This window comes from Danaus plexippus, assembly GCF_018135715.1.
Source record: "Danaus plexippus chromosome 16 unlocalized genomic scaffold, MEX_DaPlex mxdp_23, whole genome shotgun sequence".
Taxonomy (NCBI): Eukaryota; Metazoa; Arthropoda; class Insecta; order Lepidoptera; family Nymphalidae; genus Danaus; species Danaus plexippus.
Window position 1 is genome coordinate 2,629,051 of NW_026869851.1, and position 19,099 is coordinate 2,648,149.

The window sequence follows — 19,099 nt, forward strand, 5'->3', positions numbered from 1 at the left end:
CCTCTTGTGGTAGGAATTATATATGAAAGGTGACGAATGATCAAATAAAAATAAAATTATCATAATAGTGCATTTAATCACATGAAATGCTTTGAAACCGTAACTAAAACGAAGCCGCTGACTCGGTGACTATATCATAGGTATCACAGTTTGTAGACATGAAACGGGACTCCTTAAAATATATTTACACGATTACAAAATGCACCGCTTACAGTATTACAGTAAATTTAACATTACAAGATTCATTACAATAAAAATATTTACAAAGTGAGACGATCAGCTCTCAGTTAAGTTCCCAAACCTACGAGCTGTATGATTAATACAATTACTAAAATTGTTTTATTCCTATAGTCATTTGAGTTGTACCATGTCGAGGTAAGACAATGTAAAGATAGCTAGGACATGTAGAAGAACAGTCTAAATACAATACAAACATTAATTTATTTTTAATAATGTTATATTTTATGATATTATGTATAAATTGAATTACATTGTAGCTTAGTGGATACAGCAAGCATGGATGATTCAAGTCAGTCACGATGAGCTTGGGAAGGGTAGAAAATGATTATATATATATAGTTGTCATGAACACAACCGAACTTTGATAGCTGAAGGCTACATTATGGATACAGGCGGCAGTGCGAGTGTCAGTTAATATAGATTTGTGACTGTCGATTTACTGACGAGCAACACTCAATTGATTTCTTACGCATAGTTTGTTTAAAATAATATGTCTTATTATTAGTTATTTAGATTTGAATTGCTAGAACGTTCTCGACGCCAACGCGTCCAGAGCCTAATAATTTTATCTTAATATTCTTTCATATGCTAACACATATCTAGATTTTGATGTGTGTATATAAAAAAGTATATATGATAAGTATCATGGCGGGTATCAATGAAACGTATTATCCCTATAGAGTATGAGAAAGTGTCTTCGATACGTATCTACATATGTACAAATACGTAGCGTGGAGTGATAATTAAGTTTATTTACATTCTAGTTTCACACAGGATTTATGAGATGAGTTATAACATCAAATAGAAAAGTCACCAGAACCTGTCGTGGATTTAGAGCTTGAGGGTCGTGTGGAGATAGTAATTACAAGTGGACGAGGTTTTGTATGTCGTCAGCTGGCGGCACCGCAGACGGGCGGAAGTAGCGGCACAGACGGTCGTACAGACGTATGCGAGCGGCGCGAGTCTCCCAGGTCTCGTTGGAGCGGGAATCCCGGGGCTCCTCTGCCGGCTCGGGGGACGGGCACTCGTCTTCGAACGGACTAGGCTCCACTAGCGGCTCGTCCGTGCCAAGCACCTACACACAATTCATATCTGTCATCATAAACTACTAACTATTGCATTACCTTCAAACGAGCAGTTCCTGTGTGTAATCTGAATATCATGACATTCATGCAACCATATGACAATTTTCAAGTTCCGCTTTACCGGCACAGCAACACTAATGCTATCTAACGACAGATGGCGTTGTTATAAACACTAAACCGGATATTTGGCAACACGATTAACGACACGTATATATCAAGCAGAGTTCCGTCTCAGATGACTGTTAGTAACGCGTCAGCTGCTAGTGGTAGTGCACTCACTGAGAGCAGGGCCCGCGGCAGGTCGGCGTGGTAAGCGTCCCTCCTGGCGGCCGCCCTCCTCCTTCTCAGAGTCCTCACGCGACCAACGTCAAGAGGTCTCCCAGTCCCGGCACCCGCCGCTTCCGATCCGTACAGGAGCTCATCTTCGTCTGGACTCGTCCTCCCTGAGAACAGTACCGTGGCTAGCTTCTGGAAATGCGCCACCTGAGAGATTAATCAATGGTTTATGGCCATGCACGTCGAGTTCCCCTCAACTTTGCTGTATGTCTTTTCACAGAGGTATATTTTAGGTTATAAAATTTCTATGGTTTCATTGTGAACCTGAAGCGAGCTGCTGTGGTCGATGGCCTCACTGAGAGCGTGTCTCAAGTAGTGTAGAGCGGCGGGCGCACGTTCAGGGGCGGCGGCGAGCTCCCTGTAGCGAGCCTCCCTGAGCGCCGCGCGAGCCTTCGCCCTCACCCCGCCGCAGCCCGCACGGTGGAGACGCAAAGACCACAGATCGTCCAGGCGGAGGCGAGGACTCGACGTCAGGCCAGGGTTACCACCGAACAGATAATGCACCTGATAACGAACAGATGTTGAACGAATTAATAACATAGTTTTTTTATTTCGGTTATCCTTTTTGTATGATGAGATCGGATCGCAATTCTAGTTGTTGTCCTTTCAAAGCAAGACCTAAAAAAAATTGTGATGATGTTTCAACATACATCCAAACTATTTCTATAACAAAAAAGTTACTTTTTAAAAGGTTTTAAAGTAAGAAACCTCCAACTTTTTGTACAAATACATCATCACTATGAGGCTTAGAAGACAATACGAAAATGTCCATGGCTTGTAATAATGTTCATGTATAACATAATTGTGTCACCTTCCTGACGGGATCGTAGACGAACTGGTGCGCGAACCTCGGCCGCGGCTCCGAGGGCTCCACCGAGTCGTTCCTATACAAGCAACTCCAGGTCATACGTCGTAGGGAAAACACCCACAGAGTGTTGTACACGCACTTGTCCTTCTCCTTGCTCATACCCTGGCGACAAGGAACATCATTTTTTAAAAGCAAAACTTTAACAACACTACAGCACAGATTGATAAGACGAATTCGTGTTATGTAATGTATGACAAAATTTATAAACTGTAGTCGTGAAAAGCAGGTTGTGGAACAGAAAAACATTTATTATAATTTTTTGGTAGTACATGCTTCATACATTTTTTAAAAATCTAAATGGTGTTGTTTGGGGATTTGTCCGCCGACGCTCATAGTTGGTTGTTTGCTATGTTCCGAACACTAGTTACGTGTCGTATTGATGAATAGATTAATTACATTGTACCTACTAGAAAGTTTTTGATTTCCAACTTTATTTAGGGGTGGCTGATTTGATATATGTATTATATACTGAATCCAAGTCCGTCCATACATACCGACAGTACATGTATCTCGTCGGTGTGTGGATCAATGGTCGCCCTCTGTGTGAAGCCCTGGGGGGGCGGAGCCCGAGGGGGCGCGGTGCACAGGGCGTGCGGCCGTGGTGGCGCCTCCTCACAGTCCCACCACCACATGTCCACTAGTTGTTCCTTGTTACGCTGACCAGCGAACATGTACAGCCGTCGTTGGACCTGTTATGTCAAACCATACTTATAATATACCTGCTTATATGATAATTTATCAATTTTTATATGCTGATGTTTCACGCTGAATCCATCAAACACAGGACTACAGGATTTATTACGTATAACACACGAGTAAGATATTTGAGAAAGTCTTGCAACTTATTATCAAGTTAATGAGTTCTAAGATTTTCGCGAGTATTCATTTAAATGAAAATAATATATTTCGAATTACCACTCGTTATTTTATTATCTTTAAAACTTCTCACTCCCGACGTTTCGGTTACTTTGCAGCAACCGTGATTACTGGCAGACGAGATGTGAATGTCTGTCAGTTGTAAATAGTGATCCGAAAATACTAGTTTCATTTATTATCATGTTGTTTACGAAAATCTCTGATAAATCAAACAAGATCTAGGTTTAAAATCCCTTACCGGATGGAACAGCATGGAGTGTGAGACGCGGTGAGGAGGCGCGGGGTGGGGAGGCTCGGGCTCTAACGACCTCCACACGTTAGACTCGATGTGGTACGAGAACAGACCGGAGTACTGGGGGCTCGACAATTCCTCACTGACAAACACACAGATCAATATAAGGACTAAGGAGACCTAACAACTAAATAAACTGAGGCTTAACAACTAAATAAACTGAGGCCTAACAACTAAATAAACTGAGGCCTAACAACTAAATAAACTGAGGCTTAACAACTAAATAAACTGAGGCCTAACAACTAAATAAACTGAGGCCTAACAACTAAATAAACTGAGGCTTAACAACTAAATAAACTGAGGCCTAACAACTAAATAAACTGAGGCTTAACAACTAAATATACTGAGGCCTAACAACTAAATAAACTGAGGCCTAACAACTAAATAAACTGAGGCCTAACAACTAAATAAACTGAGGCCTAACAACTAAATAATTTAAATAAACAAACGGCTTTTGTTATGTACCTAGGTAACATTGAAAATGTTTAGAAAATGAAAAACGGCTTAATGTAGAATGTTGCCAATACATTTATTGTGTTAATTATTTTTTATCATAGTTTTTTGTTTTAATTTCCGTTAATCTTTACACATAGTCGCATTCATTGTAACCACAGAAAAGTAGTGGGCCTATTCTTCCATAGGGGTCTTTTCTATGGCATTTTCGTACGCTGTCACCGCAAAGCTCAGGGCTCAGGGCTCGTAAAGCGAATTTTATCTTTAGTTCTTGGGAATAAATAAAGTCGCAGGGTGCCAGGTCAGGACTGTATGGCGCATGAATCTTTGTCTTGACATTTGACTCCGTTTTGCGGAGTGCGCTGAAGCATTGTCGAGGTGAAGTGGGATCCTTCGGGAGCGCTGTTGTCGAATTTTTTCCAACAGCGATTGACATACCAGTCTGTAGTAACTGTCCTTCCATCTTCTAGCACAACTGTCGCGAAATGCCCTTTCTGTACAAAGAATGAGGCAATCATCTTTTTTCCTTGACTTCTTTCTTTCTTTACCTTAGTTGGCCGATCCTCAAAAGGAAACAACCTCTGAGCTAATTGTCTTTTGGTTTCAGGTTCGTAGATATATCCAGGTTTCATGATCTGTGACGCTACCAAACACACGGTTTGTGTCACCGCCTTTGAACTTATCTAACTTTTGGCGAGACGAGTGTTTCTAGTCGTCGGGTAAAGTATGGGGAAACCATCTGGTACCAAGCTTCCTGACCCCTAAATGTTCGTGTAATATTCTTTGAATTTAACTCATACCAACCCCCAGGGATTGCCCGTAAGGTTCATATCCACATGTAACACGAGTTTTAGATTTGCCGCCAATTCACCAAAAGAAATGAATGCAACATACTTCATGTGGTTATCTCAGAGTTCTAAAAATTGAAATTCAAAAAAAAATTCATTAGCAATGTGTCTAACTGGCCAGTTCTCAACGTTTTCAGTGTTAACCGCGTACAAAGAATTACAATAATCTGATCTGTAAACGCTAAATTACAGGCTTTAAAAAAATATACATTAACATTATATTTTCATATTATAATAATATCTAAATATATATTATTACTTTTCATTTTATCTTCTCTCGCCATTGAATTTATTACAGCAATTTTTAACAAAACACATTTATCTGTCAACTAATGGTAGAAATACATTGGTCTATTGAGTCCAGTTAGACAAGAATGCTGTATTAATATTTTATAAGACCTATGAGTTTCTTATTTAAGTTACTGGACCAAAATCAAGCGGGTCAATGTATCTCTGAACATATACATACTTATTTTTATATAAAAGCTTACGTGATTTAAGTCACTCAAAAACACATCAATATATCTCTGGCCTAATGTACATATCTTATTGGATCAGCGTCTCATATAGCAGAAACGGAGCAGTGTATCACGGCACTTATAATTTAATAAAATATTATTACGTGTTGGCTGGCAGTACTCGTCCTCCGAACACGTATATGGTCTGCTCGCTGGCGTCGAGACACATCTGATGGTCGAACACCAGCCGTGGACCGCCCGCGGCCGCCGTGTCCTCACACGACACTCGCCAGACGCCCTCGCGGACGCTGTACGAGTACAGCTCGCACTGATATTATAATTGCATATTACATGGTCAGTGGCATATACTATAGATATAAAAATAACATAGGGAACACTTAGTATTAGACGAGATCACGAAAATTCAAAATACATATATATACTACGTGGGTGTGTTTATGTACAAAGTGTCGTTCACCTTCATATTCTCTGGAACTCGTTGCACATTATCCAGATACCGCCCGAGTGTGTACAGCTTCTCGTGTACAGGATCAAAGACCATCTTGTGACAGGAGCGAGGCGAAGGACCGCCAACTGCTCCGCTGTGAAGACACAACAGCCTCCAGGACTCAGTCGAAGGGTCGAAACTCCACAGGTCGTCTAGATCCTCCTCGCCGTTCCAACCACCGAATAGGTATAAAAGACCTGGAAATGATATAATAATATTATAAAAAATCTCTAAATATCCAGAAGTACGCATTACTTAAAATACTCTGTAATCATTGTTTTTTTTTTATTAACAGTATACTAATGTATTTCATTATACATACAAATAAATTACTTAGAAGATCTCAAAGAACTTTTTTTTGTAGGTATATGGGTATTAATTACCAATAAGGTTATATGAGTAAGTTTAGTCACCTGTATTTGGATCCACTACAAGCTGGTGTCCACCACGCGGCACCGGTCGTAATAGACACGGGGAGGCCGCCGCCTCCCCACCCCCTGCACTCTCACCGTCACCCCCCGGCCCCCTTACACACCCTGCACCCCCCACGGCCCCATCCACTCCCCCAGCCTCCACACCATTAGCCTCCTGTTTACACTGAACTCTTAAACTTACACTTTTGCATTCCAAAATAAAAAGATAAGAACCGACTACAATAAAACTAAACAAATAGTGTTCATATACTTTTCAAAAGAATAATTCACAATTACAAACATAACTGATGTACACAATAGTTTTTGTCTCATTACTTTTAATTAATAAGAAGGTCAATAAAAGGCTCCTAATAATCTTACAATTATAATTATATATGTATACTTTTCTTTTAAAGATATATAGGCCAGAGCTAGACTTATTCCACCTGATGGTAGGATGGACATGAAGCCGAAGCCAGTAAATACACTTTATCAGGATTCTAAAATATATAACACACCAATGGATCTATCTGAGGTTGTCTGTCTGCGCAGGACAGATCTTGAGCCCTGGCGTGTGGGGGAGGAGACGTGTCCCCCGAGTACAGGCGCTCCTCCACAACACTAGAACACGGCACTAACTGCTTCCACTCCGGAGTATAGGGCTGCCAGGACAGGTACCAATCCAGCTCACCACCTGTTGAGTTACCCAATACATTCTGGTATATATCACTTTAACTAATATATTCTGTTTGTAATTTTATTAGTTTCATTGTAGAATTAGCTATGACAATGATTCCACTGTAACAGGTGATGTTTTTATTTAATTCCTTAGATGATGGTGATAGGGTAGCAGTAGAACATATATTTTTATATATGTACATTATTGTTTGTATTGCAAAGAATATCTTGCAACAAATACACACTGTTAGCAGCCTCTTCAAATATTTGCTCGGCAAGTTCATAATCTCCGTTTTCAACGAGCGCATTCCATAGCCTTCCTTGCATGGGACCCTCTAACTGAACGCCACTCTCGCGAGTCAAGGCTTCAAATGCATCTTTGTAGCGTCTTCGTCTTAGATGCTTCAATAGTATTCGAACTGCCTCTTCTTCTTTACGCTATAATTAATTATGTATATATATTGTATATAAGGTAATAAATTTTTTTTCTACTGCGAACATATAAAATTAGATGACATACAAATCTAATAGGAACATTATTTTATTACCGTACATAAAACATTACATTCATATTACATTTTCTATTTGTAAACATTCCAGATTTAAAATTATTCATGTTTATTTTTTATGAAATTCTGCATGAGCTAATTTCAAAATAAACACATTATATTCTGCCAAAGTCTAATTTATTACTATAACAATTTTTATTATCATAATTTGTACCAAATAAATATTTGATGTTGAAAGAAATCCACAATAGCTTAGTTATCAATAAAATTCATCACTCAAAATGTAACTTTTAATTTTTTTCCTTCCATTTTTGAGTACAATAAAATATCCATTAAATGTATGATGCATGTTTTAATACAATTTTAATGGTGTTTTAATAACAATACAATGAATCGTTATAATAAAAACAAATGAACTGAATTAAACTATGTACATATATATTAATGTAAAAAAAAAAAAATATCATTAGATTAGAAAATTTTAAGTTTGAAAGTTAAAACATTGTTCTGACATGCTTTTACTTCACATAGATAAATTCTAGGGCTATTCTTACCAAGCTGATAGTTTCAAGAGCATTATTTACAAAATCCTCTTGATTTTTCCCATTTAATTCCACATACCATATAGTGTAATTGTATGCTGGTCCCCAAGACTGAAGGGGCACAATTTTTATGTATTGCACTGGAAAAAATAATCCTTCTGAGGTTCTGTGCCTTAATGTGAAAGTTTCCGTACTATTATCCTTTTTTAAACCTCTGAAATAATAATCACTATCTTATAACACAATTAACTTGCTATTTCTATTACAAAAACTGGTCCAGAAACAATAAAGATATTTATATAAATATTTTATTTTACAATACTTACGCTTTTAATAACAATGACAAGTTGTTTTCATCTGTGCCTCCAAGTATTTGAAACTTTTTAAGATCACTGACATGTGCCTTTATATATTTACCAAATGTTATTGACTCCACTATAGCTGGATTTTCTAGTTTTAACAATATATACTGGCAGGGTGTCGAACTATCTGTAAACCATCTCGAAAGCTGGTCCGACGGTTTGTTTATCAAAATATTTCTGAAGCGAAAAATAAGTGATCATATAAAAAGCCATAACAATATATACTATTATAGTTGAATAGTGTTTCCACAGTGGCCTTATTAAAAATGTGTTTTTAATCTATAAATAGACTCATGTATAATTATAACGTAAAGAATAACATTGATTGTTGAATATAGGGATTTTGACTACCGTTATATTCGGAACCATTTCAATTGATAGATATCAAAAAAGAACATGTATTTTAAACAATAAAGTTGTGTCGAAACGAAATTGAGTCCCTAAAATAGGTCCTTGTTTTATTTATTTATTTACGTAAGAATATACGTACTCCGGTAAATAATTGGCAGAATAACTTGAATATCTATGTACGGTGTAAGAGAGTTTAACCGTTTCACATTTATTATCCATTTTGTTTAAAAGTAATACAGTATTAATTCCAATTTATCTACATCTAAATCGTTCACACTTGCATATCGGTAAGAATCAGCCTGGTATTGACAGTTGACATTTGACAATATATAATAACAAATTATAAGCAGATTACCACTTAATCAAACTTAATACAAAATAAAATCTCTTCAATAAAACATTTATTCTCAAATTCCTATTTTTCACTAATTTTGATATATCTTCATTGATAGTAAAAATATATTAATATCATTAAAAAATATATATTTTATTAAAATCTAGATTCAAAAAAATAAATAACTATACACACATTCTTTGTAGAGGTCTTTTTTTGCATTATAGGTATTCGTCACTATTATCACCTTTGACTTTCAATGTAAACATTATATCATCTGCTTTAAAACAGGTTTAAAAAAACTATTTGGCATTTCATATATTAAGTATTTGAGAAGATGTCTTTAATTACGTGGTTTTTAATTTTCAATACTTTAATTATTAATTCAAAATTTTCAAACGTAGTGTCCGTAACAATAGATGAGTGTTGCAAAATAAACAAATTAAATGACGATTGTTTAATCAAGTTCAGTAAAGCAATTATTCCAAGTTTAGAGGGCAAACATAAGGGAGAGGCTGGAAAAATCGCAGTAGTTGGTGGTTCCGTAGAATATACTGGTGCACCATATTTTGCTGCAATTTCGTCTTTAAAAGTAAAAACTTCGATATTTATCTTATTTCTCTAATCAAAGACTTTAAAATTGTTTTTTGGTAAGATTGCTTTGTTTTGTCTTACAGGTTGGTGCAGATTTAGTGACTGTTTTAACAACCGAAAATGCAGCACCTGTTATAAAGTCTTACAGCCCTGACCTTATTGTAATACCTCACCATTCCATTAATATAAGTAAAATTATACCAAAAAATGATTTAATTGTTATTGGACCTGGATTAGGTCGATCTGAAGAAGCCTTACATTTTGCCTACAATGTTATCTCACTTTGTAGAGAATTAAAAATACCATTAGTCATAGATGCTGATGGCTTATATGCAGTGTATAAAAATATTTCTATATTAAAAGATTATCCTAATCCTGGAATCATTTTAACTCCTAATAAAGCTGAAGCTAAGAGGTTGCAAGATGCTATTGGCGTAACTTATGGGCCTTGGTATAGATACTGGGGTGATTATGTTACAGTCTTAGAAAAAGGAGGAGTAGATCAATTTCATTCCAGTCAGTCTAAATATAGTTGGTGTCTCCAAGAAGGTGGCTCAGGACGTCGTGCTGGCGGTCAGGGAGACATTTTATCGGGGGCAATGGGAACTTTTTTTAATTGGGCGATTAAATCTGATATCTGTGGAGACCTTAAATCTTTCGAATTAGCACCAAGTGTTGCATCATATGCTGCAGCAAAATTCACAAGACTTTGTAACTTTAAAGCATACAAATCAAATGGTCGCAACATGATTGCCTCCGACATGTTAAAAGAAATTCATTCTGCATTCGACGATTTATTTTTATAGTATGTATAATATAAAAATAAATGGATTTATAACCATTGATTTTCATTTTAGTTTTAACCTTGTTTTAAAATCACTTCATATAGTTAATAGATATGTACGATGTATTTAAATTCCCTAATAAATTTTTGAGTTGTTGGTTTTTATATTTAAAAAAAAAAGGCGATCTTTGTGTAGATGTGAGGTTAAAAATAAAAGACAAGGGAAAAAAGTCTTTTTTCATTTATTTACTATTGACTATGCAAATAATGATTATGCAAGTATAGCAAGGAATGTAGTTTAAACGTTTTCTTCGTAACCTATTGGGCCTATATCTTTTTTGTCAATATGGAGTTTTAGAGTTGTGACAATCTAAAGAAATCATATTGTCATATGAGACTGACAATTTACGCCCGTTCAACATTGCTATTTTTCTGTTTCATATATTTATCGATACATAAATTTTTATCTATTTTATATTTGTTAATTTTTTGATATTCTATTATAAAAGTAAGTAATATTAAAAACAGATCTGCTTATTTATTATTTTTAATCGATAGGTTAAATTTTATTATAAAATAAGTAGAATGACAGAAGTGAAAGCAGTGTTTCAGAATGGTTGTGGTATGTCTATGATTTTCTTATCAAAATATTTTCTGCAGTATTTTAATTATTATAATTTTACTATCCATGAAATCGTGATTAGGAGTTAATTCTCCACTATCATGGAGGATGAAATAGATGAATATATAAGGAAAAAGATCCAATGGCAGCAGCTTCCTAATAATATAAAAAAGGTAGCAAACTATTATATGAATATATCTTTTTACGCGTAAAACATGAACATGTTTTACTAATTTTTTATTGCACTTTCTGTGTTTTATAGTCAAATAAGAGTTTATAAAAGTTATATAAGTTGATAGTGGAATAATTATTTTTACTATGTACAATAATTTATAATATTTGTAAATAATGTTTCAGTTGTTAAATGACTCTCCAAAAGAATATGAAGGTTACATATTCGAGTTTAGCGTTAAAAATCAATTAAGATTCAGAGGAAGCTTGGGTAAGACAGTGTTTCAAGTATAATATTGTTTTCAATTAAGCCTCATAACAACCAATAAGACTCCAATGAGAATGTGTTTCGTTTTGGTTCAAGTTACTAGCTGATATATCTATATATATTATTATTATCTTGCTCTGTCCATAATGTAAGTGTTAGCGGATCATCAAAATATTTGCTGGAGAAATTATATTCAATTTTTTTTTAATATCAGTAATAGCTCACACTACATACTAAATTAAATACTCATTTGTTGTTTCTTATTATGACATGTATCTCATTGAAAAATATTTAACACCCGAACACTAATTAATTTTATAATGCATTTGTTCTGTAGTAAGATCAATAAGGAAAGATGAAAGGAAATATTATGAAGCCCTGGTACAAAGCAGTATCCAGAGGCTCATGCTGTACCCATATCACTTAGCCGATATGATTGTTAAAGGTAAAATGTCCAACGAAATATTGGAAATTATTATTATTTGACATATTATTTTTATGATAACAAAAATTTTAGGTTTAAGGATAACTCCGTTTATATATTACATTGAAGTTGTGGCGTTGCTCATAGAATTGGAGAAGAGTTATGATACTATGCCCAACTTCACAGCTGCGGATTGTAAGTTAAAGCACATATGTATGATAGAGCATTTCTTTACATTAATATGAAAATTATTTCTAGGTCTGCGTCTTCTAGGCATAGGTCGTAACGAGTATCTTGAATTGGTGGCAAAGTCTCGTTCTTTGGGCCGTCGTGGTCGGAGTAAGGCCATCCGTTCCTTGTTACCTAGAGTCCCACTAAATGTACCTATGCAGCCGTGGTGGAGAGTTGAATTAGGGTATGTGCTTGAGGATGATGTTAAGGTAATTACAATTTAATTATTTCATCATACATTTAGAATAAATATAATGCAATAATAAACAAATATATAAGCTTTTTAATTTTTGTTTCATCATTAATAGTAATTCTATGTGCTCTTGTGTAATATACCTTAGTAACAGTATTTATTTTCTGTCTCATTCAATTTGAATTTCAATTTGATCTCCAGCCATTAAGTGAAAGTGAGAAAGTTGTTATTGACATGTTGATTGACCGGGGCTCCCAGACAGCCGGTACACTCGACTACAACGTGGTCAAGACACTTTACAGGTAACAATGGATGGTTTTATGCAATAGATGGTTTTATGCAGTGGATGGTTTTATGCAATGATGGTTTTATGCAATGGATGGTTTGTAAATGCAAAACTTGGAGTGTTATCACAGAATTGTTAAGTAGTTTTTAACGCACCTACCAGTCAACTCAAAAGTAAAATTATATTTTTGTCCCTTGTTAATGGAGCTGTAGAATACATTCAAAATTGTAAAATATCTTAATATTGATCACATGATAAATAAATTAATTCAAATATATTTATTAATTAAATTATTTATTTGTATAATGCCAATTAAAATATTTTATTCTTAATATACCTAAGAAAACTATTTAACTTGTAGCACCATAATAATTTTTAAACAAATATTGTTTGGATTGATGTGGTATAATATCGAATGTTAGAATATTTAGAGAAAGACTACTTTGGATAAGCCTTTGTTCGGACCGTTCCATGGTTTTAATGCAGGAATATTATGAAACTAATGTATTTTAATATTATACACCAACTGGGATTTTGATAAAAAAAATAATTACTTAAAATATTTTGTTTTAAACTAAGTATTTTTTAAATTAATATATATGTATGAATAATGATTACAAGGTGTATTCTAATAAGATATATGAAACATATTAAAGCTAGTGTAACTAATTTTAAAAGTGATCATATAAACTATACATATTTATATATAGTAATGTGTTTGTAGACGGGGTTTAATTTACCTGGACGTTCCGATAACGGCTGCGGACAAGGTGTCGGTGCCTCCGCTGAAGGGCTTTGTGATGAATCGCATCGCTGGCGACTACTTCGAGACGTTACTTTATAAAGTGTTCGTGTCCATTGACGAACACACCAGCGTGGCGGAGCTGGCTGCGGTGCTGCAGGTGCCTTGTGTGTTGTATAACATTAGTTCATGTCTTTATGTGAGACACATCTGCCTTTGTTCGGGTTTGTGAAAGTTGAGAATTTATACAGAATTGTTGTATATCGTACAATGGTTTGTGTTTTATCTAGCTCGCTTTTTTATGCGCATGGTATTCTTGCTATGCAGCAAAGTAAGCAGTGCGAGCGTCCTGAAATTAGCTGAACGTACTTGTTGCTTTATATTAAAATTAATAAAATATAATATTCTTTATTTTTTTGTTTTGATATAATACACGTGTAATTCAATACTGGCCAGTATTTTATTGTCAAATTTATTTTTTGTTTTAGCATTTAAAATTGTCACTGTTTATGTACTAATTCAAATTCTGTGTATAGGTGGAGTGCGAGCTAGTGAAGCAGGCCGTGTCTCTGTACTGTCGCCTGGGATTCGCCAACAACCTCCAGCCGCCGCCAGTTGTTCCTCAGCACGCCTCCTGGAGACACGCCCTCACCACGCATAAACATCAGCCGTATGTTATATATGTATCTATAGTATTTGTTAGTTTGGATTCAAATTTAAGTCTACACTTGGAAGGATATAAAAAGTAAAATAATTTATTTGTTATATTTTTAATATATTTTTGGCGTAAGAGAATTATTGATATATTTACAGATACCGACAAATAGCTCCTCTGACCTTTGAACAAAATGTTGAAGACGTGCTCCAGATGGAGCCGGTACTTATTAAAGATATGCCGTCTACTTCAAAACAGGTGAGCTTTCTCGTTTTAATGGACGATTAGATCTTTTCGTTCTTTCATTTCATATCAGTTATATATCTAACTTATATATGTTCTAGAAATCTCAATCGGAATCATCAGAATCTTCAAACAGCGGAAGTCAAAGGGTCGCCGTTTTATTTGACTCAACATTAGCTGCCTATCTCATGATGGGAAATCTGTCGCCTGTACGTATTTAATAGCAATAATTTTTTAACCAAACTTTTGTGTTCAAATATAAATTTGCTATTACTTTTTTGCAGGATCTCAAAAGTCATGCGGTTACTTTGTTCGAAGTAGGAAAGCTTTGTGATGAAAGTTTGGACAGCTTGCTGATGGAATTGGATAAAGTGAGCATGTGCTGGACAATATACTTTAAGCATCTAGTTATGGTTATATTTTATTTGATCTCTAATAAAGGTTGTAGGTGATCCTGAAATAGAAGGAGAAGCTCGTAGATATTTAGCGGCTGCAGCGTGCCTGCGGATAGCGCTGCGTACTTTGAGACCAAAGTTACGACCGCTGGATCTACTGCGCTGTGAAGCGCTTCATGCTCTAGACGCACCTGCTAGAGCCAGGTTACTGGCCACTAAGTATAGGTAAGAATTTAAAGTGTTCATTATATAAAGAAAGTTGTGTTATGCTTTCTATAAACCAAGAACGGCTATACGGATTTAGATGAAAATATGTGGGGAGGTAGCTTTAAACCAGGAGATTGAAGAAGAAAAAAAAGTTTACTTATTAAAATCCGAAATCTATTTGCTTACTGTCTCGTAGGTGGAACAGCGTTCGCCCGGTTAGCTATACATTTCTAATTATTATGAAACTGACGCAGACGCAGTCGCGGGCAAAACTTAGTTTTGTTTTTTGTCTCTGGCACACAACAATTTGTCTCTGGCACACAACAATTTCTCTGAATTTGTTTGAAAAGCTTTTAAAATGTATATACATATATATAATGTATGATTTTAATCAACCTCAGACGGATACCCCATGAATTTCTATATAAGTCATTACAAGTAGATATGGAAATCGTTTACTTTTTCAAATAATTAAATGGAATTTGAAAAGGAACAAAAACGAATAACCTAATGAATCTGATTAAAATCAACATATTCAACGTTACGGATATTGGTTTGAATCTCTCGAAAAGTGCTATTAATTTTTCTGGTTATCTTTAGATTGGCGATATCTACGGCGCCGTTGAGTCGCGAGGCGCGTGCGGGGGCCGCGGCGGGGTCCCTGCCTCACGTGGGTCCTGCGCCGCCCGAGGCCGGCTCCCCTTGGATGAAACTCTACCTATATCACCTGGCCGGCTATGGACCACCTACACTGCTGCTGCTTAAAGGTCAGTTATGTCTGATTAAATTATCATTAAGTCCTTTTGACAATACACGTCGATGTAATTTGGTCGACAGACCAGTTTAAGGTGACCCGTGGGATGGATACAACATATTTTCATAATCGATAAGTTCTGACCTCCCTACAATATAATTAATTCAGGTACAGTACTGCGGGCTGTTCCAAGATGTCTGCTAGGTTTCTCACGGTTGGCGGTGTCGTGGTGGGGGGCGGAGTCCGAGTCGACGGCTCTGCCGGCGGCGGGTGCTCTAGCGGCTGCCAACTCGGCGCTCCGCCGCGGGCCCGTGTTGCTACAAGCGGCCGGCGTGCGAGCCCCACCCGTCCTCCTCCACGTGCCATTCCCGCCATCTAACGACGAACAAGATGGTACATTATATTCTGATCAATGTTATTTTATATTAATCCTTCCAAATCTAGTTATTTCATAGAATTAGTTCAACGCCTAGTATGATTTACGCATATAAATATAAGAAATTAGAATGTTGGTATAAAATGACAAAATGACCTTTTAATAGATGAATATTGTTATGATAATGACGTATAATGTATGTATATTAAACGGAAGGCTACGGTGTAATGGACTATTTACATCACCCTATTTATAATGTTTTCCTCTGACCTGAGGGTTACTGTATAGTTGTTCGTTTCAGAGTATCAGAGTCTTTGGCGTCGTCACGGCGGTCTCCGTCGCGTGAGTCGCCGCCTACGCCTATGTCGGTCCGCGGGGTACGTGACACTAGCGGACATCGGGGTGCCCGACCTGGGGTGTGCGCGACCCCCCGCCGCCGTCCAGCTCGTGACACCCAGGAAGAGGAAAGACGTCTGCGGCATCGCGAAGCCGATCAGCGAGATATCGATATCATCGAACGAATCCACGAAGGAGACTTCGGAGTTCACAAAGAACAGCAGACTTCAATCACCCATAGAGTCCCACTTCGCTAACACTCCGACCGCAGACAGCAAAACTGGTTCCCCCGCTAACGGCTTCACCAGCGCCGAGAGCGGGCAACTTCTCTGCGAAGAACTGGACAATCTGAACCTTGACACTCATCTGAGCAAAGAATCCATAACCAGCGACGATTTCGTCCCCATACATTCCTCTCGAAGTATTGACGATCTAACTCACAAACATTCCACTGAGGCTTCCAAGAGCAAAGAGTCCGAGAACGAAATAGTACCCGTTCACAGCACCAACGTCAAAGACAAAGACAAGTTGGACAACCAGTTGAGCGATCTGTTGAGCCCAGCTGAAGAGTCCATATCGATGTTCACTCAGTTGTCCGACAAGTTGACCGAAATAACAAACGAGGCAGACAGCGGCGTGGACACGGCGCACAACAACTCCGACGATGATACTTGTAAACCAGAGGTGGGGGTGAAGAAAACGAACTACCCTAAAAATATATAAAATTCAATAATTTGAAATAAAATTGTTTTCAGAAATGGACTATTCTGGATCTTCAATTTGGCATTCCACTGTTCGACGAGGCGCTCTGTGAGAATGTCTGTCGCAGTATCATTGATAGAATCGCCAAGCCGGAGTTGTAAGTTTCTTAGACCTCCTATTTACTTTATCTGTGAATATATTTGATCACTGAGATTTTTGCAGTCTGAGATTTTTATTCTATATAAAAAAAATTAATAATTTCTAGATTGGAGAAAGTCAAAGAAGACAACGAGTTTATTCGTGCGGACCTGTTGAAGTTTGTCTCGCAATGTCAGGTAGGAAAAATTCTTTTTGATATCGTAATATATGATCATAAAAATAAAGTTAACCTAAAAATCCAGCAATTTCAAAATATTTATTACATAACCACTTAATATTTCCCAAAAACATGGGACATTAAGATTTTAATATATTTTACTGAAAACTTTTTTTGTTTTAATTGTATTTGCAAATTTGTACTAATTTAATGTGCAATAAAGCAGTAAATGTAATATTAATACATATTTCCAGTATTACCCCGGCGAGGATATGGGCATAGTGAAGAGAGGGACGTTGGTTCCGCTGCCAAGAAAGAATTTGGTATTTGAAAACGGCCAGATCAGTGAGTGGATGGGAAAATAAAACATTACCTTAAAGTTACACCTTGTGGTTATATAAATAAAGATTAAAATTAAATATCGATGAATATTGGATGTCCCAAACGTGTGAAACTGTTCTTAATGGGTAGATATTACGACCTATCGTGTAATTTTTTTATTTATTTTCTTCGTAGACACTTATTTGCCTATTTGGTCCTGTTTGCCATGTGAATTATGAAGGTTAATGTTGAGTTAAAAATATTTTCGTGCTAAATAACTGGTTTAAAACATTAATATATAGCAAATCAAACTAAATATTTAGGGTTTTACTGTAAAAAAAAAATAACATGCATGCATTGCTATATAAAGTATTAAAAAAATTCCATTTAAATATTAAGTCATAAAAGAAATTTTTTTTTGTGCATGTACTTGCAAGTATCTCAGTCTTATTCAGAAATCATTCCATTCAAACAGTAATGAGATTGTAATTATTCTTTAATATAGTAACACTAATAGTATACTGAATAAATGTTACCTGTTAAAAATAGTGTGTGTAGTAATATATTAAAAAAAACTACCAAAGCTTTTTTTTTAAAATTCTGTTAGTAGAAATGATATCATTTTGAATGAGCTTACACATTTTTAACTAGGAAATGATGAACGAGTGTTTGTTAATTTTAAATTTGTTTTTGAGTTTTCTAAGCACATTTTTGTTAAGCACCCGCCATTTTTTGTCAGATGCAGATAGAGGTAGGTATTTGTTGCTCTTATTAGATTACAAGCTCTTGAAGCTTAGCTTCCGTCCATGAAACATTATGCAAGATATTTTTTTATTAATTTATAACTCAAAATTTCTGTTCCCAATTAATCAAGACCATTTCAGGCCCTACCTCGTTCCGTTTATTTGTTTATACTGTAGTTGCAATACAAAACAAAATAATAATTTATCATAAGTCTGTGTCGCATTGTACCTAAATATGTATTAATTAATTTATGTAAATTAGTAATATTCCTATACTGCTTGTTAATTCCAAGTAACGGAAATACTTCAGAAACATAGATGCTGTCTTTTATTTCATCAAGTATATAGTACCATGTTAGAGCATATCTGTCATGTTCAAACAAAGCCAGTATAAGTCTACTCTAAGGTTGATTTTTCACTTCAACACTTATTCCTCATAATATTGGTTTAAAAAGCAGTATGGGGTTATTAAGCGTGATTAACATGTGGCCATTAACTCACAAATAATAACAATGAATTAAATGTGTTATTAAAAATGTAAATATTATGGAAATACTTGTGTTATTTTTTATTATCTGTCCCC

The 19,099-nt window shown here is 35.9% G+C and overlaps 3 protein-coding genes across 4 annotated transcripts; 2 read left to right on the plus strand and 1 right to left on the minus strand.

Moving 5' to 3' along the window:
- Nucleotides 1–56: 56 nt before the first annotated feature.
- LOC116772084 (muskelin) lies at nucleotides 57–9,130 on the minus strand. 2 transcript variants are annotated; one of them, XM_032664122.2, is made up of 14 exons: nucleotides 8,959–9,130; nucleotides 8,433–8,645; nucleotides 8,119–8,320; nucleotides 7,301–7,493; nucleotides 6,896–7,071; nucleotides 6,378–6,552; nucleotides 5,935–6,161; nucleotides 5,621–5,784; nucleotides 3,644–3,779; nucleotides 3,024–3,218; nucleotides 2,473–2,631; nucleotides 1,926–2,165; nucleotides 1,605–1,808; nucleotides 57–1,315 (listed from the first exon to the last, which is right to left on the minus strand). In XM_032664122.2, exons 1-14 carry the CDS (start codon nucleotides 9,036–9,038, stop codon nucleotides 1,103–1,105), a joined length of 2,577 nt encoding a protein of 858 aa, XP_032520013.1. In that variant the 5' UTR covers nucleotides 9,039–9,130; the 3' UTR covers nucleotides 57–1,102. The 2 variants fall into 2 exon arrangements, with proteins under 2 accessions (XP_032520013.1, XP_032520011.1); XM_032664120.2 differs by having other exon boundaries at nucleotides 6,378–6,561.
- A 261-nt stretch (nucleotides 9,131–9,391) lies between these two features.
- LOC116772154 (ATP-dependent (S)-NAD(P)H-hydrate dehydratase-like) lies at nucleotides 9,392–10,590 on the plus strand. The gene is made up of 2 exons (XM_032664228.2): nucleotides 9,392–9,745; nucleotides 9,831–10,590. The coding sequence occupies exons 1-2, from the start codon at nucleotides 9,491–9,493 to the stop codon at nucleotides 10,551–10,553; spliced, it is 978 nt and encodes a 325-aa protein (XP_032520119.2). The 5' UTR covers nucleotides 9,392–9,490; the 3' UTR covers nucleotides 10,554–10,590.
- A 547-nt stretch (nucleotides 10,591–11,137) lies between these two features.
- LOC116771652 (protein FAM91A1) lies at nucleotides 11,138–19,069 on the plus strand. The gene is made up of 18 exons (XM_032663544.2): nucleotides 11,138–11,326; nucleotides 11,511–11,595; nucleotides 11,930–12,037; nucleotides 12,110–12,211; nucleotides 12,275–12,456; nucleotides 12,642–12,742; nucleotides 13,451–13,628; nucleotides 14,005–14,138; nucleotides 14,282–14,381; nucleotides 14,468–14,575; nucleotides 14,651–14,737; nucleotides 14,808–14,986; nucleotides 15,569–15,735; nucleotides 15,891–16,115; nucleotides 16,400–17,118; nucleotides 17,190–17,293; nucleotides 17,402–17,471; nucleotides 17,707–19,069. The coding sequence occupies exons 1-18, from the start codon at nucleotides 11,255–11,257 to the stop codon at nucleotides 17,815–17,817; spliced, it is 2,832 nt and encodes a 943-aa protein (XP_032519435.2). The 5' UTR covers nucleotides 11,138–11,254; the 3' UTR covers nucleotides 17,818–19,069.
- The last annotated feature ends 30 nt before the right edge of the window (nucleotides 19,070–19,099 follow it).

What these genes read in the sequence shown, in the direction of transcription:
- LOC116772084 (XM_032664120.2), bottom strand. Translation starts at nt 9,038, where the DNA reads ATGGATAATAAATGTGAAACGGTTAAACTCTCTTACACCGTACATAGA. An exon ending in TCTGCCAATTATTTACCGGA is followed by an intron (nt 8,646 to 8,958) that starts GTACGTATATTC and finishes TTTTCGCTTCAG; the next exon opens with AAATATTTTGATAAACAAAC. An exon ending in GAGTTCCAGAGAATATGAAG is followed by an intron (nt 5,785 to 5,934) that starts GTGAACGACACT and finishes TTATAATATCAG; the next exon opens with TGCGAGCTGTACTCGTACAG.
- LOC116772154 (XM_032664228.2), top strand. Translation starts at nt 9,491, where the DNA reads ATGTCTTTAATTACGTGGTTTTTAATTTTCAATACTTTAATTATTAAT. An exon ending in CTGCAATTTCGTCTTTAAAA is followed by an intron (nt 9,746 to 9,830) that starts GTAAAAACTTCG and finishes TTTGTCTTACAG; the next exon opens with GTTGGTGCAGATTTAGTGAC.
- LOC116771652 (XM_032663544.2), top strand. Translation starts at nt 11,255, where the DNA reads ATGGAGGATGAAATAGATGAATATATAAGGAAAAAGATCCAATGGCAG. An exon ending in TTCCTAATAATATAAAAAAG is followed by an intron (nt 11,327 to 11,510) that starts GTAGCAAACTAT and finishes ATAATGTTTCAG; the next exon opens with TTGTTAAATGACTCTCCAAA. An exon ending in ACCACGCATAAACATCAGCC is followed by an intron (nt 14,139 to 14,281) that starts GTATGTTATATA and finishes ATATATTTACAG; the next exon opens with ATACCGACAAATAGCTCCTC.